Source organism: Ambystoma mexicanum, chromosome 8, assembly GCF_040938575.1.
Source record: "Ambystoma mexicanum isolate Mex_15411 chromosome 8, UKY_AmexF1_1, whole genome shotgun sequence".
Classification (NCBI taxonomy): domain Eukaryota; kingdom Metazoa; phylum Chordata; class Amphibia; order Caudata; family Ambystomatidae; genus Ambystoma; species Ambystoma mexicanum.
In genome coordinates, this window is record NC_090929.1 from 7,053,530 (window position 1) to 7,081,465 (window position 27,936).

At 47.1% G+C, this 27,936-nt stretch overlaps 1 protein-coding gene across 2 annotated transcripts in view; it reads left to right on the top strand.

Annotated features, from left to right (window-relative positions):
- Positions 1-27,936, top strand: part of AK1 (adenylate kinase 1) — a 1,026,690-nt gene that overhangs the window by 378,975 nt on the left and 619,779 nt on the right. For both annotated transcript variants that reach the window (XM_069609116.1, XM_069609117.1), the window contains exon 6: positions 719-910. In XM_069609116.1, coding sequence (XP_069465217.1) covers positions 719-910 — 192 coding nt within the window. The remainder of the gene's footprint in view (positions 1-718; positions 911-27,936) is intronic.

The following is a 27,936-nucleotide window of genomic DNA, read 5'->3' on the forward strand; positions in this document are numbered from 1 at the left end:
ATCCCACCAGCCCTTGCCAGAATAATCAATGGTGAGGGATCATGGAAGTCATAATCTAAAATATTTGGAAAGCCTCAGGGTGCAGACTCATGCCCTAGAGTGTGTTGCCCCCCTCCAAATTGTCAATTTTGAGAGTGGTGTATCCAAAGCTGAGCTGTGTGTGATCATCTGGGTGGTGGTTAGCACAGTGACCAGGCTTGATTGTGAATGGCATGTACTTGTGTAAGGTGTAGAACCATATCTAGTGATGTGTAGTGTTTCATATTCTGTTTACACCAGGAGAAGAGCATCCAAGCATGTCCACATTGCTATCAATTCGGGAGCCTGGCGATGCTATCATTGACTCTGATCTGGTCCTTTGCAGATATGGTGCAATCAGTGCCGTCCTCATATCACTGTGGCCATAGTGGCAGCACTTTCTTTTCCTGTGATAAGTGCTTGTTTCTGATTTCATCTAAGCGCTTTGGTCCTTCTTTGAGGGGTCTTCCATATAAGGGTGCCCACCATGCGATTGGCTTTGTGTGCTTAGCTTTCGGGCATGAATTGCGTCCATTGTGTTTCAACTGTGATTTATTGGTAATCAACTGGTCAATATTAAACTTCTATTCCTTCATAACTGACCACGTGCGTGCACTAATCCCGATAATGCACACCCAGAGAACTGACACATTGGAGGGGCCACTTCACTCTCCTTACATTTCTACGCTTCTTTCCTCAGGTCGGTTCTCCGGACATGGTGGTCTTCCTGGCCTGTTCCAGTCAGCAGTTGCGCCAACGACTCGAAAGACGCGCCGCCCAACAGGGTCGCCCGGATGACAATTCTCACGCCATCGACCGCCGGCTGGAGACCTTCAAACAGAACGTTCTCTTGATAGTGAAATATTACCAGGAGAAAGGCATCATTGCCCGGGTGAGTGTGAGTGAAGGCCATCATCCCATGGGCGAGTGTGAAGAGCATCACCCGTGGGGATTGTGGGTTTAAGGCCTCCTCTCTTGGAGAACGCTTCACTCCTGGCATGGGCGAGTATAGAAAGATACCTTTCAGAGGGTGAAGCTGGGTAAAGGGCACACTTGCATGGGTGAGTGTGGCAGAGGAAGATAGACTGTTACGCACCCCCTTCTTGCAGCTTCTTCAGGGAGACACAGTATGCCAGTGCATTAGACCAATCTAATGGCTTGCTGGTGGCGTTCCTGAGTGTGGGTGTGTGAGGGCAGATAGAAGCAGGGCCACTGGCTCCTTACATGGAAGCTCCACCCACAAAATTACTCTTTATGGGACTTATGATTTCCCATTACAACCCTCCTGTGGTGCACTGAAGAAGCAAGGAAACATGCACGTGCTATGCAGGTGACTCGCACTTTGCCCCCCAGGGACACCAAGGTATGCAATGGGAGGGAGACAGGGCAGCCAACCTCTCCAGCAGCTCAGTGCCAGCCAGTTGGTCTCTAGTCTGGAGTCACTGCTGCAGGACCTGGACCCAGGGCCCACCCTGGTGGAATCCCAGCAGAATGTCTTTAGCTAGGGTATTTTTACTCTATCTTGTGCTAATCATGCAAAGGCCCCGTGGGCCGATGGATCCTACGATGCAACCCTTACCCCACATTTCTCCTCAAGGCCTTCTTTCCTGGTTTGAGTGCAGTTTGTTTGGGTACCCGTGTTCTTCCCCCGCTAGAAGCTGTCCCGTCCCACATTGCTTACTCCCAAAGGTAGTAGGTGCGCCCCCCCTTCTGGTGGTGAATTAGCACCTTTAATACATTCCCTCCTGCGATCGATCTTTCAATGGACACCTTCTTCCTGCTCATGTCCTCACCCTTTTCCTTGCGCACCCACACCCGTGTGACCCTGTCCATGTCACCTTCCTCTTCGTACATTTCTAGGTATTTTTCAAATACTAATATCTTGGTCCCATCAGGTGAGCACTCGCCCCAAAAGGCCTTGTAGTTTTCTAAGTCTTGTGCGGCTGCTGTAAAAATGTACTCCACATAATCCTCACTCTCATTCATACTTGGAGGCTCCTCACCTAACATTTTACCAAGCTCAATTTTATTGGCTGACATTATGTAACGTGCTTCTCTCTGGTGGCAGCTGCACCAGGCGATGACCCACCGACCGATGCACATGGTGACGAGCATCTGAAACACAAAAAATACTGTGTGATCGGTTTTATGTAGACTGGGCAAAGTTTTTCATCTATCCACATTAAGGCATGTTCATTATCATCCCATATTATCCTGCAGCCGGCTTCTATTTTCTTCACCACCCTCTCCTCGAACCCCACCAGCCCTTCGGTGCAAAATTGTACCATCCCTCTTTCCCATTTTCCCTTTATTCGCATTAAGCATCTGGTGTTGCACTTGGGTCCATTGTGTCCTGACAAATTCTTCCAGAATATTTTCTTGTGGGGAGTAACCGCCTGTTTTCCCTTCTGCGCCCCCTTGGTGTTATATTCTAGTATCATGTGCTTGGTAGTGTTCTCCTGGGCCATGCTTTCTAGTTGTATATAGTTGTCTTCGTACACGTCCTCCCCCTCATCTATCCATTTTACTTGTACTGTGTGCCCCTAGAACACCCCCCTAGTTTGCACAAATACTATGCATCAGACATCCCCCTTCCTCTACTGTCACTTCTTGTGGCAGGAATTGTTTCAGTGTCTCTGCAAGGTGTGCGATGAGGGAGCACACATAGCATGTACCGTTAGTGTACCCTCGCCCCACCCTCTTCATCTCTTTATACCATACATTTTCAGACGCTAGGTACCTCCCTCTCCAATAGTACTGTAAAATCCTTCTATACTCAATATACTTCTTTTGGTGCGTGTTTCCCTTCTACCATCATTGGAGTACCCATACCACCCCTATGCATTAAGAACCAGAAGAGGAAGAGAAGGCAGAAAAACAGAACCATCCAACCCCTATTATATTTGCATCAACGTTTGTCCTTTCCCATTCCCACTATTATTCTCTTGCCCCTCTTCACTTTCATTTCTTCGATAGAGTCTTATTGCAGTACATAGAGTCAATGACAATTGTGTAATACTTCCCATTAGGTAACGCTTCTCTCTTGTCTTTCTGTTATGCTGCTGTTGTCTTTGCAAACTTTGAACATATGGATCCATGCCCTCCTTTCTTTTATCTTCAACACTGTTGGGGTTGCGTAGACCACTTCCAATGGACCACAACACCTGGGTATCTTCCACTTTCTTACCACGTTGTGGATGAGAACTCTGTCCCCAGGATAGAGACTCTGTGCTTCCAGAAAGTCCTTCTCCTGTTGTAGAATTGTGTGCTCTTCAGTGTTGGCCAGCTGACATGTAAGTTACTGAACCTGCCGGGAAATTTAGAAGAGAACATTTGTCATTTCTTTCAGATATGCTTTCATTTCATCTCCGTGGACCTCCGAGCTAGGGTTAGCATCTGAAATTGAACGTGTAGGAGGGACAATTTTGTGCAGAGTCAAGTGGTGATCCACACTGGGTGAGTTGCTCAGGGCAAAAAGAGTGAGGGGGAGGCAAGAAAGCCAATTTTAGTACAAACAAGAGGTTAGCTTCGCCAAGCGTTCTTTAAGTAAGCCATTGAGCCATTCAATAAACCCATTTGCCTGAGGGCCGGTACACTGTGCAAAGCTTCTGTTTTATCCCTAAGGTGCGTAATTTCATCAAAAAGGGCTTTGGCGAAATGCTGGCCATTATCCAACCTTATCTCGTCACATACTCCTTATCTTGGAAACACTTCCCTCACCAAGAACTTGGCCGCAAATCTCACTTCATTCCTTGCACAGGGTCCTGCTTCAAGCCAACGTGAGAATGGACAGACAACAGTGATCATGTACCTATAGGAGCCACATCTACTTGCATGTCAATATAATCGATATGCAAGTGCCGAAAGGGAGATTCCAGCCGAGGTTTTGTTCCTCTGGTTTTCTTTAAAGTTTGACCAGACAGAAATTGTTGACAGGTTATACAGTTTCCCATGAACTCTGACACTCTCTCATGCAAATTTGGCACATACCATCCTTCATTCATTTCTGCCGCTATACTTTCTTTAGGTGCATGGGTGGGGAAGTGCAACTGTTCTAGTGCTACACTTAGCAATTTTCTGGACATTCCAGACTTCCCGGTGCTAGCCTGCCTCCAGATCAAGTTGGTGGGTGAGAGTGAGCACCCACACTTTTTCCATAAGTATTTTCCTCCCTTGGTGCTTCTCCTTGCAGCTCTATAATTTGGACAATGGGTATTGTGTTAAAACGTCCCCCTCTCTCTTCCTCCCCACCCACCTTCCTTCCTGCTACCATAAGTGGGGCTCTTTCTTTTGCCCCTGGGTACATTCTTAAACTTCCTTCAGGTAAATAGGCTGCTTCCTTCGCTGCTCTGTTTGCCATTTTATTTCCTAATGATATCCTGTCTTGTTTACCTGTGTTGGAGGTGCATTTTATTATAACCACCTCCACTGGTACCTTTAGGGCCTCAATTAACTGTTTAAGCAGCTCTGTATGTTGCACTGGGGACCCGTCACCTCTTCTGAACCCTCTTAATTCCCTTTGTGCTAACCCCAAATGTATTGTTGATGTAACATAGGCAGAATCAGAACAAATGTTAGCAGCATGTCCTTGCATCATGTTTAATGTACTGATCGTTGGCACCAATTCTGTTGCTTGTGCTGAGTAGTGTGAGGGTAGTCATTGTTGGGATGCTATTACATATTCCCCATTTATGTTGTATACTACTGCCACTTCAGTATGTCTCCTTCCCGTCTCCGGGTCTATACTCGATTACCCGTCAACGTAAACCATGTCAGCCCCTGCTATTTCTTCTTCCTTTACCTGTATGTTCCCTTCCATCCTGTTCGTGTGGGCTGCACAATCGTGTTTGTAGTCCCCTTCCTTTAAAGGCTCTGCTAGCTAGTTAGCAGGGTTGATCCCACTCACCTCACTAACTCAGTGACTGGATAAGTCAATATGACTTCCTAACCTGATGACCTTTGTGTTGTTAAGTGCTTTTTGTTTTCTCGAGGATGGAAAATAGTGAGTGCTCCACATACAGGGCACCCCATGGAGATTGTTGCTGTCTTTTCTATGGCAAATGCTGCAGCCATGAGTGTTTGTTCGCAGGGCAAGTGTCCCTGCATCACTGGGTCCAGAATGCCACTGTAATAGGCCAGTGGCTGATATCTCTGCGGCTTCATTTGCGTGAGGACTGCCGTCATCACTCAGCCATCTGAATGTGAGAACAGATACAAATGTTCTCTGTAGTTTGGGCTGGCCAGCACTGGCGTGTGGGCCAGTGTATCGTTTAGCTCTATGAAACTCTCGTTCATTTCTGATGTCCAGTTTAGCTCCCTCTTCTCTTTTTGTGCTTCTTTAAGGCCCTGCAGTAGGGGTTTTGTGAATGCGGAATAATCAATCATCCACACCCTGCAGTAGTTGCATACAGGAATTTCTACATTTCCTTCACTGTGTGTGGACGTGTGGTGGAGTGAATTGCCTGTACCCTTGCTGGTGTTATCCTGCACCATTCGATGGATATTATCTGTCCCAGATACACCACCCCTTCCTGGCAATATTGCAATTTCGCTTTGTCCACCTTGTACCCCTTGTCTGCTAGCAATGTTAACAGGTTCACTGAATCTACTCTACACTCTTCCTCCTTCTCACTGCATATCAACGGATCGTCAACTTACTGGATCACTGTGCTGGGCATTTGTACATTATTCAGGTCTATCTGGATCACTCTGTTGAAGATACTAGGTGTTTCACAGTACACTTGGGGCAAACAAGTGGTCTTGAATTGGGTTCCGCGATACGTGAACGCTGTCAAGTTTCTTGAGTCTGGTTGCAATGGAATGGAGAAGAAGGGGTTTTTCAAATCAAGCACCTTTGTCGGGATGTGGCAGAATATTCGGAACTAAGGGAAGTTCTTCCTCAACCACATAGTTTAGAGGGTATAGATCCTGGATGAAGAGTTATGACTCACCCTTTCTTTATTGGGCATATCACTGTGTTACATGGCATTGAGGATGTCTGGATGATCCCTTGCTGCCAAAGTGCATTTAGAGTAGAGTATATTCCCTCATCTGCTTCTTTGGACAATAGGTAGTGTTTTGTGCGGGGCAATAATGCCCCTTCCCCTAGTTTTATCTTCACCGTCCCCACTCCCTTCAGTGCCCCTACATCATGGGCCCCTTGATCCATAATTTCTATGGCACTTTTTTTTTAGATCTTCATCGGTGTGTTTGTTCCCTTGTTTCACTGACCGCGTTAGTCTGGGTACCAGTTTTTCCATAACTTGAACTGGACAAGGTATCTGTATCTGAAACACCCTCTCTTCCTCCTCTTCCTCATCCAAGAACAGTTGTTCAGCTGATACTCCTGTTATTGTCAGTGTTGGGTCGATGCATAGCCTTGTGTGCCATCCTATGTTGTTGTTGTCTTATGTAAGGAACTCATGGTGGCAACAGTAAAGACAGACACAAGTGCTCACAGTTCAAGGGTGTTTATTAAACAAAATGCACCAGTTTGTTTTCTGCCACCTGTCTCTCCCTTTCCTGTTTTCGTTTACAATAATGGACTATCGTTGCCTGTATTTCAGGGCAGCCCTTAGGCTCAATGCCCACAATCTTATCTAATGATGCCTGTTCTTTTGTCGGCAGTCCCTTTATCAGCATGTGATAGAACAAGGGTATGCATTCATCTCATGGCCTTTACATTTTATGAGCCATTACCAAGTCGTAACTATCAGGATACATACTTCTCATAACCTCCCAGACGTGTGCTCGACAGTTGTTAAATGGAGCTTTGTGCTTAATTTCACCCCTTTGTATCCTGCCTGGTTCCCTATTTTGTCTGCCTGCTTTTCTATGAACTGCTTGCCACCATCACCTCTTTTAGGTCTGAAATAAATAGGTTAAACAGTTCAGGAGCAAGACGACAGCCCTGTTTCAGGCCTCTGAATGTGGGGACTTTTTTAGATAGTATACCTTTTTGATTTATTTTAACCTGGATTGAAGTGTGGGTGTACAGTGACCTAATCGGAAAGAAAAAGGTCCCTCAGGCAGCCCCACGCTAACATTTTTGTCCACAATAAAGCTCTATCAACACTGTTGAAAGCTTGCGCAAGATCGATAAATGATAAAATGTAGATTTTTTATGCCTCCTTTAGAGCCCTGAACTTTAGCACATTTATCAAAAATAAGTTCAAACTACACCCCACTACACCCCACCTCTTTACAAAACCAGTTTGTCTCTGATGCTAGCGCCCTGAATCAACAACCCACTTCTTCAGTCGAGTCAAAATAAGGGACGCAAAAATCTTTCCCAGGACGTCTAAAAGGGCAATCGGGCGGTCGTGTTGGGGCCACCCTGTTTCCTGTTTTAAAAATCGGGACCACAACAGCCATCTTTCACAAGTCAGGGACTTACATCTGAGTCATAATTTCTGAAAAAAGTTTCATGCAAAAATCAGCCCACTCTCCAGGGGCTTCTTTCAACATGGAATTCCAGAGACCATCCGGTCCCGGAGCCTGCGAGTTGCTCGCCCTTTTTTTATCAGGCCTACGTCCTCCTCCTTATCGAATTCCAAATTCCACTGGTTTGCAGCCAGGAGGACCGGGACTAAAGTCTCCTTTCCAGGGCGTCCCTAAAAAGGTCACCAGAAAAATCTATCTAACTATCCTCTTGCACAACATTACATTGTAGAGCCCTCTGATGCCCCCCTGTCTCGTTCAACAGCAGCCACAGACTTCTAGAGTTGTTGGCAGCAAGGAATGTTAACATCCGTTCAGCATCTCCTTGTAGTAATATGCTTTTGGGAATTTTCGTACTGTTGTCTATGTTTTTTAATATATCCTATTCTGATTAATCATGGCAAAAGGCGCAATTTCCTAATGTCCTCAAGCAATTGGCGCTTTTTAGACTATTTCATTGTCATACAAGTGCTTAGGCTTAAATTGTGTTTTTAGTCCACAAGATTTAACCTCCATGAAGTCACTAAGCAAAGGTACACAATCATAACCTATACTCGAATTTCTCAACGCAGCCACGTATCGGTTATTGATTAGCGACACATTACTAGGGTTCTCATGGAGCCTATTTCTTCCCTGCCCCACAACTACTTCACTGACCCACACTTCCGCATTCTTTTGAGTCAGTAACCCCAAAACCAGTTTTACTAAATCGTGGTCACTGTGGTCCATTTTCATTACTTCTAAGGATATAACCAAAGGGGACACACTTGTTGAGACTAAGAAGTAGTCTAAGGTGGCTCGTTGCTCACTTCCCCCCTGGTATATTCCCTGGGGTCTATGAATTTAACATATATACGTTTCGGTCCGCTACGTTTCTCAACCATATCCCTGCCCTTGATGTTTTCTTTTCTGAGCTCATCCCATGCAGTAATCTTAGGTCTTGTACCTCTTTTCCCCATGCAATTTATGTTTAAATCTCCACAAAGAATTATTAGAGGATCTGGGAGGTGAATTTTAAAGTCATCAATCAATGAGATTACCGTCTCTACAAAACATTCAGCATTCCAGACCCTCGAGTTCCAATATAAATTGATAATTACTAAGAAGATCAATGGCGGTCAAATAACTTTGCTTTTCAATTTTTATTATGAATATCTGCATGTAGGGGTTCGGTTTCCCGTTTTCACAACTTTCCTACCCACGCCATTTCTTAACAGTGTTAATAGGCCCATCGTTGGTCTGCCCTGTGCTCCTTTTTTAGCAGGATTTGGAAATAGACTATAGCCGTCCATCAGGAGATTGGTCGACATCCAAGTTTCTTGGAGACATAGGATGTCATAATTTTGTAGGTGACTCTCTCATTATTAACAAGATGGCTGAACCCTCTGGTGTTCCAGCTACCAAATGAAATAGGTCACCTGGTAGACAACTCTGAGTATTGTTGATTTTTGATTGAGTTCAGGGCCTTAGAAATCCACCCCCAATTCTCTTCATTATTAATTTTGCATCTGGTTGTCTATGTCATGCGCCGCTTTCTCACCTGGCGTCTTTGGCCCCGCTGCCGCTTACGGACTTCCTGATTTACGTCACGCTGACGCTACGTTCGCTAGCGGTCTAGTCTTTTTCCGCTAGGGTGACCGTAGCGTTATTTAACCACTCCTCTCCCTGGGTCCAGCGCGTTGCAACCTTCCACGGTCAGCTGCTTTTCCTCGCTGCCGCGGTCTTGCTACACGCTGTTTTTCCTCTTGCTCCTCGAGCCTTTCCTCTTTCACCTCTCTTACTCTTCACGGTCCTTCTCCGGTCCCCGCCTTCTGTTCTCTCCCTCCTCCCTACTTTCCCTCCTTCGTGCCCGGCTTTCTGCCTTTGGTTTTGTTTACTTTCGCTCCCTGTGTTTTGCTGGAGTTTACATATCCTGCTGGGTCCTGTTGCTGCCTTCTCCCATTGTTCATCTGCTTATACGCCCAGCTGCCATCAGGATACCTGCCGGTTCCAGGGGTTTTTTGCCTATTCTGGCTTTTTTCCCCCTCTTTGTCCCTCCTGGGAGTGGGGCACGGTCAGGGCGCATTTACACGCTCTCACTGTGGCTTCCTCTTGTGGGAGACACGCTCAGCCTCGGAAAAAAAAGAAAAGGACTACACGGCACATCGAGCGCTCAACCCAGTTGAGGAGGATTTCGACTCCACAGGTGAGGAGGTTGAAGAGATAAAAAAGGGTACTACAACTGTATTAGAAGTTGGTGCTGACAGTTTGCAACGCCTACAAACAACAACCATGGCAACTCCTGAGCAAGTGCAGGAACTAATTGCTGCAGTACAAAGCCTCTCTCTAGAAATGCAAAATATAAAAACCGAAAACAACCTGCTAAAACAAATGGTAGCAGTGAGGGAGCCCCCCAACACAGACCTGCCTCCTATGCCTTTGTCTTCGGGGAAGTATGATGGTTCCCCCAAGACCCTAAAAGAATTTCTTGACGCTTGTAGGGTGTATTTTTCCTTCAGAACCCGCACCTACGCCTCTGATCATGCCAAGGTTGGATTCCTGGTGTCCAATATGACAGGGAACGCTCTTGCTTGGGCCACCCCTCTAGTCACCGGAAATGACCCTGTCCTACAGAATTTCGATGCCTTTATCGATTTTGTCAAACAAACCTTTGAAAGACCCGAAATCTCAATGGCAGCAGGTGAAGACTTGATGGACATTCGTCAAGGACAAGTTTATGTGCTGTCTTATATCTCCTCCTTTAAGAGATTGGCCATGGAGACGGGTTGGTCTGAGCAGTCCCAATTTATTCTGTTCCGCCGAGGTCTTAGGGAAGAATTAAAAGATGAAATGGCTCATTTTCCTCGGCCTACTTCCCTGCAGGATCTGATGACGGCCGCCCTTCAGATGGAGTTCAGGATGCAAGGAAGACGCCTAGAAAGAAGAAAGACGCGTACCTCCTTTTCAAGGACCTCCTCACCTCCTTCAACAGCGCTCAAACCTCACGATGAGCCTATGCAAATCGGCACTACTCGCAGTTCTCTAACGCCTGAAGAAAGAAGGAGGAGAAGGGAACAGGGCCTATGTGCCTATTGTGCCTCGGATCGCCACACGGTGCATAATTGTACTGAACTAACCAAGAAACCGGCGGAAAACGCAAACCCTCGAACCTAGTTGGGACGGGTTATCGAGGGCAGTCTTCCAGTCCCTACGTTACTATGTCTATTGATTCCTCGAAACCTTCAGAAGATTCCCGCCTCATGGTTATAACGGTTAAGGTTACTATCAATGGAAGCCAGGTAGAGACCCTGGCTCTCTTGGATTGCGGTGCCGCAGGGAACTTCGCTGACACCCTATGGGTTGACAAAGTAGGTGCTTCACGGATAGATCGCGGACACGGCCAGAAAGTAGAAGGAGTAGACGGCACACCTTTGAGCTCAGGACTCATTGTTCAAACTACCGAACCCCTTCCTCTAACTATATTTCAGCATTCAGAAGTCATTACTTTTGACATCATTCGAGCAGCCCATTTTCCCTTAATCTTGGGGATTACCTGGCTGCGACAACATAATCCCCATGTCGACTGGAAGTCTAATAGTTTGCATTTTAATTCCAGTTATTGCCAGACACACTGCTTTCAAGAAGCACATTACCAGGAGGTAAAAATATCTCCCACTGTTCTCCCCACGAGTACAGGGGTGCAGCCACCCTTTTGTAATCCGGACCGACCATAAGAATTTACAAGTTCTACAGTCAATGGAGTGCATCAATTCCAGACAAGCCCGATGGGCGCATTTTTTCTCACAATATGACTTTACCATCACTTATATTCCTGGAAGCCAAAATACTTTGGCAGATGCCCTGTCCAGGAAGTCTTTCTCCTCCCATGTTGCCTCATCCTGCCCGGAGAAGTTGTTTCCCAGGAACCGCATTGTTGCCACTATCTCCTCCTTGTTTCAACGGATAAAAGAAGCCGTCTCCTTACATCCAGAACCCCGCGGCATGATTCAAAAGGATGGTTTGTTCCTGAAGAATCAGAGGATCTGGGTACCATCTAAACCTCTTCAGAAAGACATATTGTCCTGGTGCCATGATCATAAGACGGCAGGCCATAGGGGACAGGCGAGTACCTTGGACTTGATTAGTAGAGCCTTTTACTGGCCAAGTTTGTCTGAAGATGTTAAGCATTACGTCAGGTCCTGCAGAGTCTGCTGTCAGAGTAAAAACAACACAAAAAAACCCATAGGTCTGCTGCAACAAGATTCCATCCCGGAGCGTCCGTGGAGTCATGTATCTACTGATTTCATTGTGGACTTACCTTTGTCTCAAGGATGTTCATGCATAATGGTGTCCATCGACTCCCTCACCAAGATGGCTCATTTCTCTCCCCTCCCTGGTATACCAACTGCCGATGGTATGGCATTGGTTTTCATTAAAGATGTGTTTCGACTCCATGGTCTTCCAGATAAGATAGTATCAGACCGAGGGAGCCAATACGTCTCCAAATTCTGGAAGTCCTTATGCGCCGCTCTTAATATTCACCGCGCATTGTCATCGGGATATCATCCCCACACCAATGGGCAGACAGAGCGGTTAAACGCCACCTTGGAACAATATTTGCGCAGCCACACCAATCTGGAACAAGACAACTGGGTGGATATGTTACCGACGGCGGAGTTCGCATATAATAATGCCAGTCATTCCGCAAGCAAGATGTATCCCTTCTATTGCTCATATGGATTTCATCCCCGAGCCATCATTCCCCATTTTTCCTGCAAACCTGCACTTCCGGCGGTAAAGGAGGTACTAATCCGTATAAAGGATATCCAAGACAAAGCTAAGGTGAACCTCAGAGATAGCCTCCAGGCATACAAGAGGCAAGCCGACCGGCACCGGCAGGTACTACCTGATTGGGAGGTTGGCTCCAAGGTGTGGTTATCCACCAAATACCTTCCTAGATGGTCTCGCCCGTCTAAGCTGTCCCCCAGGTTTATTGGTCCCTATCCCATTACTGCCAAGATCAATCCAGTGGCCTTCCGCCTAAAGCTGCCACATTCTCTTAGGCGAATTCACCCAGTGTTTCACGCATCTCTTTTGAAGAGTGCCGAACAGTCACTAAGGGCTCGCCCTTTCCCCATTCTCTCTCACTCACCTGATACACCTGAGTATGAAGTATCCAGGTTACTGGACTCCAGGTACCGCAAAGGGCGCCTGGAATACCTGGTGCATTGGAAGGGTTTTTCCCATGCTGAGGACTCTTGGGAACCAAATGCACACATCCACGCTCCTGTCCTTCTCCGGAAGTTTCACCGTTTACATCCCGGTAAACCGGGTGGCCTGGGCCTTGGCGGGGGGCATACTGTCATGCGCCGCTTTCTCACCTGGCGTCTTTGGCCCCGCTGCCGCTTGCGGACTTCCTGATTTCCGTCACGCTGACGCTACGTTCACTAGCGGTCTAGTCTTTTTCCGCTACGGTGACCGTAGCGTTTTTTAACCACTCCTCTCCCTGGGTCCAGCGCGTTGCAACCTTCCACGGTCAGCTGCTTTTCCTCGCTGCCGCGGTCTTGCTACACGCTGTTTTTCCTCTTGCTCCTCGAGCCTTTCCTCTTTCACCTCTCTTACTCTTCACGGTCCTTCTCCGGTCCCCGCCTTCTGTTCTCTCCCTCCTCCCTACTTTCCCTCCTTCGTGCCCGGCTTTCTGCCTTTGGTTTTGTTTACTTTCGCTCCCTGTGTTTTGCTGGAGTTTACATATCCTGCTGGGTCCTGTTGCTGCCTTCTCCCATTGTTCATCTGCTTATACGCCCAGCTGCCATCAGGATACCTGCCGGTTCCAGGGGTTTTTTGCCTATTCTGGCTTTTTCCCCCCTCTTTGTCCCTCCCGGGAGTGGGACACGGTCAGGGCGCATTTACACGCTCTCACTGTGGCTTCCTCTTGTGGGAGACACGCTCAGCCTCGAAAAAAAAGAAAAGGACTACACGGCACATCGAGCGCTCAACCCAGTTGAGGAGGATTTCGACTCCACAGGTGAGGAGGTTGAATAGATAAAAAAGGGTACTACAACTGTATTAGAAGTTGGTGCTGACAGTCTATTAAATGTTACCTTTGACGGTATTCTATCGTCAGAACGCTAGCCCTCTCTGCCATGGACAATTTCCTGTCGACAGGCTATATTGGCCTTTACGGTATCTCTCCGGTTGGTGCCTACTACCTTATCACAGGTCTCATTAATATCACAGTCATTGGTTCCTCCCCTTACTGCTCATTTCTCCCACTTAGCAGAACCCTTTTCTGATATCAAAGCCCTAGGACCATAATGCCTGCGCAGCATCCAACATCAGAGTATGCATCATTTTGGAGTTCATACATAAACACACATAATTGAATTGATTAGTTATCGGGAATTCATTGCAGCATTATCACCAGATTTGAATGCATGTAATGTGGGTATATGCTGAAATAGTGGCAACACATTAATGTTAATGTTAATGTTAAAGGTATTTATATAGTGCGCCGTCACCAACGGAATTGGTCCCCAGGCTCTCAGGCAGATCTGCAAATAAGGACGTGGGGGTGGGTTAGTGGGTGAAGAGGGCATAGGAAAGTGAGAAGGTGGTGTCCTGTTGGCAGCTTCAGTTCAGTTTTCACTGTGCACGGAGCTTGGGTGTGAATATTGGATCGATGCGAGTCCTCATTTGCTGTTGGTACGATTTATGTGTTGATTGTTTGTTGTTGGGGTGTGGTGAAGTGCGTGCCGTTTGCTGTGCGAGAAGTGGTTTTGTGGTTTTTTTTTGTGACTTAATTATGCAGAAATGTGAGGTTTGGGTTATTTGGTTATATGTCTCTTAATCCTTGTAATTCTTGTTTATGTATCTGGTTGTCGTTGTCATACGGGGTAGGTATATTCCTTCTCTTTCCTGTCTGTCTAGTTTCTAGGGCGATGGCGTGGCTGGTTGCCAGCTATGTTATTCGAGCTTAGTACACCTAGTTGGGCGAGCATTATCCCCCACTCTGATAATGGTGCTGTATTTACATTCACCCGCTCCCTTCCTATCGATTTACTATCGGTGGTCCATTGCTGTCTGTGATTACCTTGTGGGCCAAGGTGTTATTGATAGGTCATCCTTACCCTCCCATCCCGATCGATCTGTGGTCATTCTTGGTATGATTCTAGGTGGTCTATCTTTCAATGGTAGGTGGAAATGTTGTGGATTGGTATATCCCTTACTTCTGTTGAGGGTCGATGGCTTAGGGAATATGGGATAGGTTACTCTCTCAGTCTAGTTCTGCTGTGTAAGTCCCTATAGGCATTCTTTCTAGTTATGGTATGAAGAGCCAGGATTTGAGGAGTTTCCTGAATTGTAGGTGATCTCTTGTGTTATGTATGTTCTTTGGTAGTTCGTTACAGGTTTTTGGTTTGAGGTGAGAGAAAGAGGATCCTCCGAGTTTTCTCTTGTTGTTTGATTTGGCTTCCAAACGGATGTCACTGCTGGATCTGAGTGGCCTTGTAGTGTGATGTACGTTTAGTTTTCTTCTGATGAACTCTGCAACTTGGTCGTGGATTGCTCTGTGGGTTATGCACATTGATTTGAACTTGATCCGCTTTTTGATGGGTTGCCAGTGTAGCGTTTTCAGCACTGGTGTGATGTGTTCTCATTGAGGTAGTTTAAGGAGCAGTCTGGCCGCCGCATTTTGTATGCGTTGGAGTTTTTTTAGAAGTCGTTCATGCATGCCTAGATATAAGCTATTGGCGTAATCAAATCTGGACATGACGAGAGCAACGACGGTAGCTGTTTTGTTGGTGAATGACAGGAATGCTAGGATCTCCGCAGGAAAAAGAAGCATTTCTTTATTACGGCATTTACTTGTGGCTCTAGAGTAAGTTTGTTGTCCATCAGGACTCCCAGTTTTTTACAATCAATGATAGGGCTGGGGTTTCAGCAAGTTCTGTTGGCCAGGGGATGTAGTGCTTGTCTTCTCCGTTTTTTGTGATGTTCATTATTTCTGTTTTGCCTGGGTTGAGTTTGAGGTAGATCATCCAGTTGTATATTTCATGAAGGCAGTTCTCTAATGTTGACTTTTCTTCTTGTGAGTCTATTTGTGTGTTGTCAGCATAGATGTAACAGGTGAGGCCGTTTCTTTCGATGATTTTAATTAGTTGAGACAGGTAGATGTTGAATAGTAATAGGGAGAAGGATAATCCTTGTGGGACTAAGCATAATTCTCGAGGGCTTGATTTGAAAGGTTTCATTAATATCGTTTATGTCCTGTTTGTTAGGAAGGATTTGATCCATAGTAAGGCGTTGGCTGTGATTCAAAATTCTTCCAGCCTCATGATGAGGATGTCTTGGTTAACTGTGTCGAATGCCGCTGAGAGGTCTAGAAGTATCAGAGCAGTGCTGTTGTTTGACTCTGCATTTACCTTTAAATCATCCCAGATTGAGGGAAGTGTTTTTCCGTTCCTCTCATCGGTCTAAAGCCTACTTGCGCCTGGTTTAATAGGCAGTGTTCTTCTATGAATTCTTGGGTTGTTCTATATATCTGTGTTTCCAGGAGTTTAGCTGGGCACGGGGATGTTGGAGATGGGTCTGTAGTTGGATGGGTCCTCAACGTTTTCCTGCTGTATCCTTGAGGAGTGGTTCAATGTATGCTGATTTGAAGGCTTGCAGCACTCTCCCTGTTGAGCTTGATTGGTTGATGGTGTTCCTGTAGTATTCCATTGGTGTTCCTTTTGAGAGGATTGATTTGTATATGTCAGGGGGACAGGGATCTGCGCGGAGCCTGATTTGTTGATTTGATTTACTAGTTTTATGAAAGTCTCCACTGATATGTGCGTGAAGTTTCAGAGTTTGTTCTGGTGTTCCTTGCATCAACGAGTGTCTTCAGTGTTGTGGTTGCATGGTCTGTTTTGTATGGTCTGTTGGATGGTCATGATTTTGTTTTTGAAATGGTCTGCAAGGTCATTGCATAGTTGCTTCAATGGTGTTGGAGCGTTTTTGCATCCTGGTGGTTTTTTTTATTTTGTTTATGATTTTGAAGAGTTCTTTTTGGGTGTTTGGTGCTTTGAGGATTCTATTGTCGTAGTATTTCCTTTTTGCTTTTTGTATTTCCTTTTTGTATGAACGTGTATGTTGTTGATGTTTCAATTTCTCTCTGCAGGCATTATTGATCCTCCATTCTAGTTCACGTTTTCGGTTTTTCCTTTTCATAATGCCGAGTAGTGGGGTGAACCATTTTGCAGTTGCTTTTTTGAGGGATGGACTAAAAGGTGTTTCTTTGGCGATCTCGTCAATTGTTGTTGTGATCCAGTTGTGAAGTAGATCTATTTTAGTCTCCAGGTCTTGCTTGTGGTTTAGTGATCTCTGGTAGTTCTGTTAAGTTGGAGTTTTTTTATGGTTCTCCAGTATCTTTTCATGATGATCAGTAGCTTTCCCTGTTGCTTGGTTATTGGGGAGGGCAGTGTGATTACGAAGGGGATGATGAGGTGGTCGCTCCAGAGCATCTCAATTGGTGGTGCCGTGGTAATTAGTTTCTTGTTGGCGAAGATTTCGTCTAGTGTATGTCCGGCCGCGTGGGCTGCTCCTTTGACCAGCTGATGTAGTTTCATTGTTGCTACATGGCTGGCAAGAGATTTATGTGAGGTTGTGGTTTCTTCATCGAACCAGATGTTGAAGTCTCCGAGGATAATCAGGTGGTTATGGTCTATAACTAGGTTGGTGATTGCTTCCACGAAGGTGTCTGCAATGGCTGCATCATAAGTTGGTGGTCTGTATACCAGTATGAATTTCAGGTTTGTTCTGGGATTTGTTGATAGCCGGAGGATAAGGGATTCACATTTATCGATGTTTAATGGGTCTACCACTTAAATTTCCAAGTGTTCCTTGTGGATGATTGCCAGTCCACCACCTCTTTTGGTATTCTTGTTTGCTTGGACTCACTTGAGGGTATTGGGCAGGCAGTTATTGAGGGTGATCTTGTAGTTGTTATCTAGTCATGTTTTGGTTACAAATAGGAGGTTGATGCCTCCGTCACTTAGGAGGTCGTAGTTTTGGTGGCGTGTTTGTACATTGACCTTGTGTTGATTTGATTGCATTGGATCTTTTTGGTGTGATGTGGTTTATTTGTTGTTCCCTGTTTTCATGTGTGGGTGTTCAATTGGGGTGCTTTTATGTTGACTCCGATTGGTAAAGGTTCTTTGGAGGAGGCTTTGTTATTGAATCAGTCTGTAATATTGATAATTGGGTGGCTGACTTTTATTGCTTCGTCATCTCCTGTCATTTGGTGTGGGTATCGATACTGCCCTTCTGTTCTTGTAATATAGGGATTAAGGGGATTGGCGTCATCCCATTCTCTTATTCCGTTGTTCGGGGGAGTTCTTTGTCCATCTGGAGATGTCAGTGTCGTTGAAGTAGCTAGGTTTTTTGGTTGGTGGAGGTACGTGTAAGGTAAAAGGATTTTTCTCTTACGATGTTTGTTCTGTTGATTGTATTTGGTGTGGTGTGTTCTGTATTGAAGGCATCTTCTACTGGGGCGGTTGAGCTTGTGTATCCGTATTATTTGTACCGTGTTCCTTTTCTCTTTGTCGGAATCCAGTTCTGCGTCAGGGCATTTTGGGTCCTCTGTGGAAGGAGTTCATATTGGTGTTGAGTTTACGGGGGCAGTTGCCCAACTGTTGTGCCTTGTGCTAGGCTAGTGTTTAATCCTCTTAAATTGCAGTATCTAGATGCTTTCCGAGGCTGTCTCTTTGTTCAGTCGGTTGGGTATGGATTTTCCTCTTACAACTGGAGTGCTATTCTAGTGAGTACTGGACGTTGGTGAGTGGCGCGGCTGATTATGGGTGCAGGTCAACTAGGGTGGGGATTATGGTGGTAGTTACTGACTTTGGTGATTGCTGGGTGTTCTAGGGTGTGGAGTTCCTAGGATTCAATTGTGGCAGGTACTGATGATATCCAGAAGAATGAGAAGACAAGATGTGGAGAGCCTAGGTTTCAGGTTGTTTACAATGAGATTGTACCCTTGGGTGTAGGTTATCAGATGGCCGAAGGGATCTAGCTTTCTGCAGGAGTCGAGCGATGATTGAACCCCTCAATTCCTGACCCCTGGACGACAGTGGATAGGCCTGGGTTCCGCAAATGCCAGGCAGTGATCAAGTTCGGGACACCAAGTTATCGGGAGAAGGTTTAGGCCTCGTGGAAGGCAGACACTGTTCAAGTATCAGGTTAGGCACACCCAGGTGACACAGGAGGCTTAGGTGTGAGAGAGAGAAGTAGGTGGTAATTAATGCTTCATTTTAAGATGCCTAGACATCAGGAGGAAGGTCCAGGCCTCACAGTATAGCAGGCAGCAATTGAACACCTAGACTGGGACACCTAAACAGCGGGAGAGGCTCAGGACTCACAGTATAGCAGGTTTAACAGTTTAGCGCCAGATTTGGGAACACACCCAGAATTGACTTTCGTGTAAAGTCGGGGAGAGGGCCAGGTCTCACGATGCAGTTCAGGTACAGGGGAGCACACGTAGCTATAGGTTAGGTACAGAAGAACACACCTAGATTGTGAGTTCCGTGCAGTGGGAGAGGTCCAGGCTCTACAATGCAGTTTGGTACAGGAAAGGACACTGAGTCCTATACAGTGGGAGAGAAGCCCATGCTTCACAATGCAGTTTGGTGGAGGAGAGCACACTCAGCGTCATGATACTGCATAGTGGGCAAGAGGCTTAAACCTCACAATGCAGTATGGTGCAGGAGAACACACTGAGATTTGAGAGTCCTGTATAGAGGGAGAGAGGCCTAAGCTTCACAATGCAGTTTGGTACAGGAGAACACACTTAGAATGAGGGTCCTATATAGTGGGAGAGAGGCCTATGTTTCACAATGCAGTTTGGTACAGGAGAACACACTCAGATTTGAGAGTCCTGTATAGTGGGAGAGAGGCCTAAGTTTCACAATGCAGTTTGGTACAGGAGAACACACTGAGATTTGAGAGTCCTGTGTAGTGGGGGAGAGGTCTAGGTTTCGTGTGACAGAGTCTGTATATGTTGTAGATAGAAAATTGTTCCTACCTTATCCATTGATGCTGGTTGACGGCAGCCTATTCGTCGTGTGTCATGTCAGGGTACTGTGACCTGTTGCTACTGCTGGGTTGGGTGGGGTGTGCCTTTGCAGCCACTACTTGTGGCTATAGTTGTGGGGCACTGTTACTGTGTATGGGGGCTAGGGTGTGGCACTGTGGGTTTTTCTTGGGCTCAGTGCATAGGGCTAACTAGGTGGTATGGCATGCTGATTACATGGATAGGTGCCACTGGAGATGGGAAAGTAGGAGTTAGGGTATGGTGTATGTTAGTGGCTGGCCCCTGGCCTCCCCTGCTGACACCTGCAGACGCGTCTGGAGCCGCTGCTTCAGGAGCCGCCCTTTGCCTTGGGGCTCTTAGCCGCAGGGGCTGCACGGGCTGAGGGCTGCCTTGGGAGGCTGTGTCAAAAGGTGGTGGACAACCAATCAGGACAGGGGGTGGGAGGGAGGAGGGATCAGGGCCGGCCTAGAGGCTGGCAAAGGAGAGGGATCACACGCGCGTATGTGCGCAATATAGTTTTTAAATAAACTGCTTTGCAATCACTAATTGAGGTAGCAAACGTGCAATCACGCAGTGGAGCGGACCAGAGAGGGAACCATGCGGAGTCTGGCTCAGCAGGCTGCATGCCAGTGCTGGGGGCACCCAGCAGCCATCAGCTTCGGCTCTGTGGGCACACAGGCCGGGGCTGAAACACAGGACAAGGGGCTCCCTGTCTGCCCGTGGTCACACGGGAACAGCAGTGGCCTGGGTGCACCCAGGCCATTACAGCAACACGGCCAGCATTGCCCAGCAGGGGCACCAGCATACGCATGCAGAGGGACAGGAGGACAGCGTTGCCCATCAGGCAGGGTCACCATCCTGGTTTAGGGCCCTCCATGCTAGGCTCTCTGCCCCGTACACAGCCCCACACGCTGCAAGGATGACACATCAGACAGGAGTCAGTTGGTTCCAAGACTGGCAAGCGGGAATCCACTCATTACTTTGATCATGTGGTCACGGACAGCACGAGCCCTGGGAGATACTATGCTCCCAGGAGGGGTGACACACCACACTGGCTATAGTAAAAACGAGCCTTACACACTCAGCTGGCTATGCACTTTTTTCTGAGAATCCAAGTACCCTCCTGAGCGCAGGAACGTCAGCACCCGCCCTCTGCCCAAACCCAATCGCGACATGTGCTCTCGACCTGGACCAGCCACAATGACATCTCTCTCTCTCTCTGCATCTCCCCCACAGTGAAACCAGATGTCTTTCGGGGTATCAGGGGCTTTGTGATGCTAACCTGTGACAGAAATTAGGTTAAGCAGTTACCTGGGTTCTTCAGCATGGAACAGGGAGGAGCGTAACAGTTAAACAAAGGAAAGCACTGGCAGAGTATACAGAATTAGTCTGAATGAAACGTTATTCCAGTTTAGAAAACCCTACAGCAATATAAATAGGAGGTTCAGCAACTATAGACCAGGATCCACACTGTCATTATTAACTTTGACTCCGCACATTGAGTCTTCATGCATGAGGTCATCAACTCATGGAGTGCATGACTGACCAGCCCCTTCTCAGCAAGGCTGCCTTACTTCCTAGTTTCTAAACTTCAACTAACTCTGCCATTCCTTTTTACGAAGCCCTGTTGGTATGCAGGGGGTGGGGTGGGCTCTACTGTGTCTGTAGCTGTTTTCTAACCTCCTCCAGATACATGCGAGACGTACATACTCACAGGGGAGTTGCTAGGTCTGGAAAAGACCCGGGGGTAGGCTGATGTCAGAACTGTTGGGACTGGGGGCTAGCTAGCCTTTTGGCTGTAGCTCCTGAGATTCTATCCGGGGCTACAACCAAAAGACCAGGGGCTATAGCCCCCTTAGCCCCCCCCCCTAGCAACGCCTCTGCATACTCATTTGTCCCTGAAAGTAAGGTAACGCCTGCGGTCGCGCAGCTGGCAAGGGGCACTCTGCAAGGTCCGGTTCACAGGACTCGAATACGGTGGCTGGGGGCACCCAGCTGACAGCAGCCTCAGCTCTGAGGGCTCCCAGACCAGGGCTGCAACAAAGGCCGTGGTCACACAGCAACAGACACAAAGACCACACAGACTTAGAGTTGCCACTTCCTGGGGCTCTGCTGCAGTGCCTCTCAAGGGCCAGCAGAGCCCCTTTTATTGAGAAGAGTCATGACGGGGTCATGACTCACTTTCTTAAAGGGGCAGTGCTCCCACCGTTAAATGGGCCATACATAACATCCTAGAAGCTAGGAACCGAGCTATTCGTATGAACATTCCTCCTGTAACCTGACATTTACCAATCCAGTCATGCACACATATGAACACCTAGGAGGCATTTGCGGAGAGTGTCAGCACAGCGCGCCCCGCAGACTGAAAGACAACGCCTACCCCCACTCTGAATATCTGCGGGGAACTCCTGTGGTAGGCATACTTATGGCAGGAGTAGTGGGCATCAGGGCAAGGCCAGGACTGACACACTAGTTCTTCCTTAGGTCAGTGTGGTCCACCTCATTGCCACTAGCACTCAGCAGTTCTGTGGGCTTTAGTAAAGCACCCTGCTGCCAGTGACTAAACACTGCAGCTTGTAACTCATTCCTCCAGTAGCTAACCAGGCGTGTGCTGCCACTCAGTGGCCATCAGTGTCTGGAGCTCGCCAGAGGCCCTGATGCCTCTGCTGTGGAGCCACTCCAGCTCTCGATGGGCTTCTCAGAGAACCCCTGGAGTTCTGGCATGTAAATATCCTGGATGGGAGACTTCGCCCTGGGTTCCTCTCAAGAAACTTGTTCTCTCATTGCTTCTTTTGAACAGCTGTCAGGCCCTGTACCGGCAACTGTGAACATGCTTCACTCTGAATGGTCACAGGGCTTGTCAATCAACCTACGCCCCCCCCCCCCAAATGACCCGATGTCATCAACCGCAGCACTGCCCTCTACAGGGAAAAAGGCCACAGCACAGATGAGCAATGAAGCTGGACGCTGAGAGTGATGTCACTGACTTGCAGATGAAAGAAAAAGATTAACCCTCTCCATGCCAGGAAGCAGCGCCAGGGGAAACACCCAAGAACTGATACACACACCTAGATTCTTATCCTAACCCATATTTAAATGGGCCCTAGACTCCACCCACCATAAAACCATAATACCTGGCTAATTTCCAATTCACACACTTCTCTATTGATATTGATATTTTATTTCTATCGCGCTTTTACACAAGTGTTTCAGAGCGTGACAAGGCAAGGGAGGGGAACAGGGGAGAACAAAACAGCGATCTTACTAGGCCCAGTGACATTGAGAACGCGCAAGTGCATGGGAAAGGAAACGGGGAAAAGTGCATGGGAGAGGGGAGGGGAAAAGTGCATGGGAGAGGGGGGAGAGGGGAAAAGTGCTGAGCAAAAATAAAAATAAGTAAATAAAACACGAATAAAGAAATAAATAACAAAAAGTAACAAGCAGTGGTAGTGCAGCCAGCAAGTGGCAAGTGCTAGGAATAAGGCAATAGGCAATAGACAGGGTGTGTCTGAATAAGTGCAGAAAAAAGAAAGGGGGGGGAGGGGCCGTAGGGTTACATATATAGACCCCGGTGCAAAGGATTACACAGAGGCAGTGCGGGAGGGTGGCAGGGTGAGCAAGTACCTGGGCCCTAAAGACAGAGGGAGACCAGGTGCACGATGCCGAGACAGAACAGATCAACAGGGGAGAGGAGTGGAAAAGGCAGAAGCAAAGAGGAAGGTCTTCAGGTGCTTCCGGCACCAGAGATGGTTCTCCTCAAGTTTCAGAGTGGCGGGGAGGCTGTTCCAGAGGGAGGCCCCAGCCAAAGACAGAGATCTACCCCCCATCTTGTTCCTTAGAAAAACAACTGACCCTGCGAGAATTAGAGGTGGAGGAGTGAAGGGCTCGGGTGGGAAGGTATTTAGGGAAGGACAGCTGAAGGTATTTTAAACCCAGTCCCCAGAGAGCCTTGTCGACAATGCAAAGGGTCTTGAATTTAATCCTTGCAGCCACTGGGAGCCAGTGAAGATAATTCAGGGCTGGAGAGATACGATCCCAGGGCATGAGGCCAAGGACAGGTCTCGCAGTCTTGTTCGGCGGAAGTTGCAAAGGGCGAAGAGTAGAAGCAGGTATATTTAGAAAGAGGCTTCTGCAATAGTCCAACCTTGAGACAACCAGGGCTCGAGAAACAGTGAGCTTCTGGGGGAAGGAGAGGAAAGTCAGAATATCCCAGAGGAGGTGCAGTAGCAAGTTTGACTTTTTTTAAGACATCAGAGATGTGGGCAGAGAAGGAAAGCGTGGAATCAAAGATTACCCTCAGGTTCTTGGCCTCACAGGTGGAGGTTGGAGGAGGGCCAAGGGAGGCCGGCCAGAGAGTGACTGGAAAGGAGGGTGAAGATGTGCCGATGAGGAGGATCTTCGCCTTGCTGGCGTTCAGGCAGAGTTCGTTGGCGGCACACCAATCCTGAATGGCAGTAAGGCAGTCCGAGATGAGAGAGGGAGAGGAGGTGGCCAAGGGAAACCTGAAAATGAGTTGAGTGTTATCAGCGTAGGACTGGAATTTTGAGCAGAAAATGGCAATGTGGTGGGCGAGAGTTGCCAGGTATTGGTTAAAGAGCCAGGGTGAGAGGTTGGACCCCTGGGGAACACCGCAGTTAGAGAGGGAGATAGAGGAAAGGAAAGACCCAAGTTGGACCGGCGAGGGTCGATCAGAGAGGAAAGAGGTCAGTCAGGCCAGAGCCTGATTGGTGATACCCAGGTTATCACTGAGATGGTTGAGCAGGGTGATGTGGTTGACCGTGTCGAAGGAAGAAGAGAGATCAAGTAGGATGAGGACAGAGGGAATGTTAGAATCAAGGTTGGAGAGCAAATTTTCACGGATGTTCAGGAGAGCAGTTTCCATGCTTCTGGCAGCTCTAAAGTCAGACTGATGATCGTGGAGAGAGCCAACAGAATCAGAGTAGAGGTTAAGCTGAGAGATGGCCAGCTTTTCCAGGAGTTTGCTATAAGAATGATTTCAGTCCTTTAGACGAAACCCTGATTGGCCTACATCGTGCTTGATGTGTTTTACAGGAACATTGTAAGGAGAATTGCTTAAAAAAAAAATGACGAGGAAGGTGGTGGAGTTTCATAAGCATCTGACAATCTGTGGATTCATGTGGCATCTGCAATCCAAAAAAGTGGATCTGGTTCAGTGCTACTGATATGTAGGGTTAAGACTGAACTGATCATTAAACTGGAGGGGGATGTCCAATGTCGAGCAAAGGTACCAGCATCAGGGCTGTTATGTGATGTCTGAGAGCATTGGGGCCAGCTTATGCGGGCACCAGAGCAGGTCCATCGTACGGAGTAGCGCCTCGAGCCGAAGTCCATCTTGGCGCTGGCCCAAGTTACATCTAGTTTATGGCACCAACTTTTGCAGCTTAAAACTAAAATGGGGTCTACCTCGCTGGAGCTTCAGAACTGACATGAAATAGTGGTTGTCTCTGGTTACCCCTTGTGGAATTGGCTGTCCTGGAAATTTAAGAATTGTTGTTTTTGGAACTGTAACGTCCTGGAACCTCAGTCCTCCAACCCAAAACTCTATGTCCTAGGAACTTTAGATTTTCATAATTCAACACAAATGCTAAAAATCCTCATTTCTTTTCCAAGTGAACCGAGACAGCCGACCTAGCCCTTTAAGACGAGGTAGAAATACTTTGAGATGAATGGGGATGCAGAAGATATGTTAATGTTAATGTTAAAGGATATGTGTACCGCGCACTACCACCACCGGAGTGGTCCCCAGGCGCTCTGGCGGTTCTGAAAGAAAGGAGGGGTCGGGGGAGTTAGTGGGGATGAGCTGGAGAAGTGCAAGAGAGCAGTGATGTGCTGTTGGCGGCCTCAGCCCGGAATTCCGTTGGCTGGGCTTGGGGTGTTATACTGTCGGAAGACGTTGTGTGCTGTTGTGCGGATCTGTGTATGCTTTGTTTTGTTGTTGTAGTGTAGTGAAGTTTGTGCGGATTGTTGTGTTGTAAGTTTGTGGTTATGTTTGGTTAGAATTTGAGAGGTGTATGGAGAGGGTGAAGTTGTTAGTGGGTTGGTGAGTTAGCTTTCCTGTCTTGAAGCGAGGCACTGAATTTCCGTATTTCTAATCAGGTGGGGGGTGTGGGCGTCTCTGTGTCAATGTCCAGCTCAGGGGCTGTACGACGCTCATGGTCCCTTTCCAATATGGGATCTGTTCATATGCATAACCTTGCCCAAGTTGGGCACCGGCCGCCTACGTGACCCCATGTTTGTATGCAGGGCGGACAGGCGTTCGTGTGTCCTTTGCAGTCTAGCCCAGGTAGCATTCCCAATCTAGTAAGAGGGCGGCATCGGTCAGCCCGGGTTTACTCCCTCCATGTGTTGGGGCTGCTCGGCATTCATCATCTGATTCGGTTGCTCGTTCATGTTATCGCTCCTACCCACTTTGGTATGTCACAATGCTAACGCCTGCACTTATGACCGGGGCGGCGTCTGCTTGCATTCACAACTCTCTTTGGTCCATGCCCCTGCCATTATCCACAGCTTAATTGGTGTGGCAAGTGCTAATGTTCACCCAGTTTTATACAGGTATGATCTATAGTAGCATTTATCGAGCGGGCGATGGTTGTTCGGTGGGAATTGGTTAAGGATGCTGGGTTCTGTCCTTATGGGTGTCACTTGTTTCCTATTAGACATACTGTTGTCTCTCTTGTTGTAGTAAGAGTTTCTTTATTTGGTTCTAGAGGTTGTCATTGTCGTCCTAGATATGTCATCCCTTTCATTGTGTTTCTCGTTTGGTGGTTTTGGTTTTTCAGTTTGCATCTGTGATGTTGAAGCGCCAGGTTTTTATTAATTTCCTGAATTGTAAGTGGTCTCTTGTGTTTCTTATTTCTTTCGGGATGTTGTTCCAGGTTTTTGTGGCTAAGTGGGAGAAGGAGGAGCCCCCAAGTTTTTTCTTAAGGTATGGTTTTTCTGCCAGACGGATTTCGTTACTTGATCTGAGGAGTCTCGTTTGCTTGTAGATTGTTAGTTTCATTTGCAGGAACTCAGCTACTTGTCCGCTGATTGCCCTGTGTGTTATGCACATTGTTTTGAAGGTGATTTGATGTTTGACTGGGAGCCAGTGCAGTGTTTTTAGGGCTGGATTGATGTGGTTCTTCTGGATAGTTTGAGGAGGAGTTTGGCTGCTGCATTTTGGATCCGTTGCAGTTTCTTCAGAAGGCATTCTGGTATCCCAAGATAGAGGCTGTTTGCATAGTCGATTCTTGGCATGATTAGGGCGTCGATTGTGAGTATTTTGTGGGTGAAGGAGAGGAAAGGTAATATTCTTCTTGCCGTGTGAAGGAGGAAGAAGCATTTCTTGATTATTACGTTTATTTGTAGTTCTAAGGTTAGGGTGTTGTCCATCAAGACTCCAAGATTTTTTGCTACTTTAGATGGAATTGGTGCCGTTCCCATTTATGTTGGCCATGGAATATAGGTGGTGTTCTCTTGATTTTTCGATATAATCATGATTTCTGTCTTTCCTTTGTTGATTTTCAAGTTGTTGTCATTCATCCAATTAAAGACTTCTTTTAGACACTCGATTAGGGTTGAGTGATCGGCTTGATTGTCTTCGATTTTGTAGATGATTTGAGTGCCATCTGCGTAGTTGTAGCATGTGATTTTGTATTCTTTGAAGATTCTGATTAGTGCAGTTTGGTAGATGTTGAAGTACAGTGTTGATAGTGTGGACCCTTGTGGTACTCCACAGTCGTTGACTCGTGGTGTGGATTTGAAGGGCTTTAACCAGACGGTTTCTGTTCTGTCTGCTAGGAACTAGGATACTCAAACATCAATAATCAGAACGACTCAGGAAGTTGGCAAAGTAGACTGTTTTAATATCAATTATCTAAAACAGGGAGTACAACGGACATCAACGGACGTCTCATAGCATGGTCTCTCAATGCATTTCATAAAAAATATTCTTTATATAACAAAAACTCATAATTGATGACGTTAACCTACGTATTTGCTGACGTCATCCTACGTGGCAAACTACAAAAACCTAGTGGCAAATGTGACAGGCTTAAGGGGAACATCTAAGTATACATTCCAGACTAGTCTAAAAAGTGATAGGTTCTTCAACATCATGTGGGACTACTAAGCCCACCCTTCAAACAAGTCACTATGAACGTCACTAAATACACAACATCCCATTGGTTATACAAACTATAGGGCTCTTAATTACACGGCCCTCTACAATTGGTTGGCACTCTTACATCAGTCAGTACTTTTCCACCCACGTTAGCAGCTCGCAGGCTGGACTACCAGGTGCTGGTGAGCTGGTCATAACCATAGCTTCCCACCAGTTAGCATATCATCTATCATCACCTCAGTAGTCTGCACGTCAATTAAGGCTTTGAACTTGGCCTTGGAAATGTTCCTTGCCCTGGAGAACAAAGGGG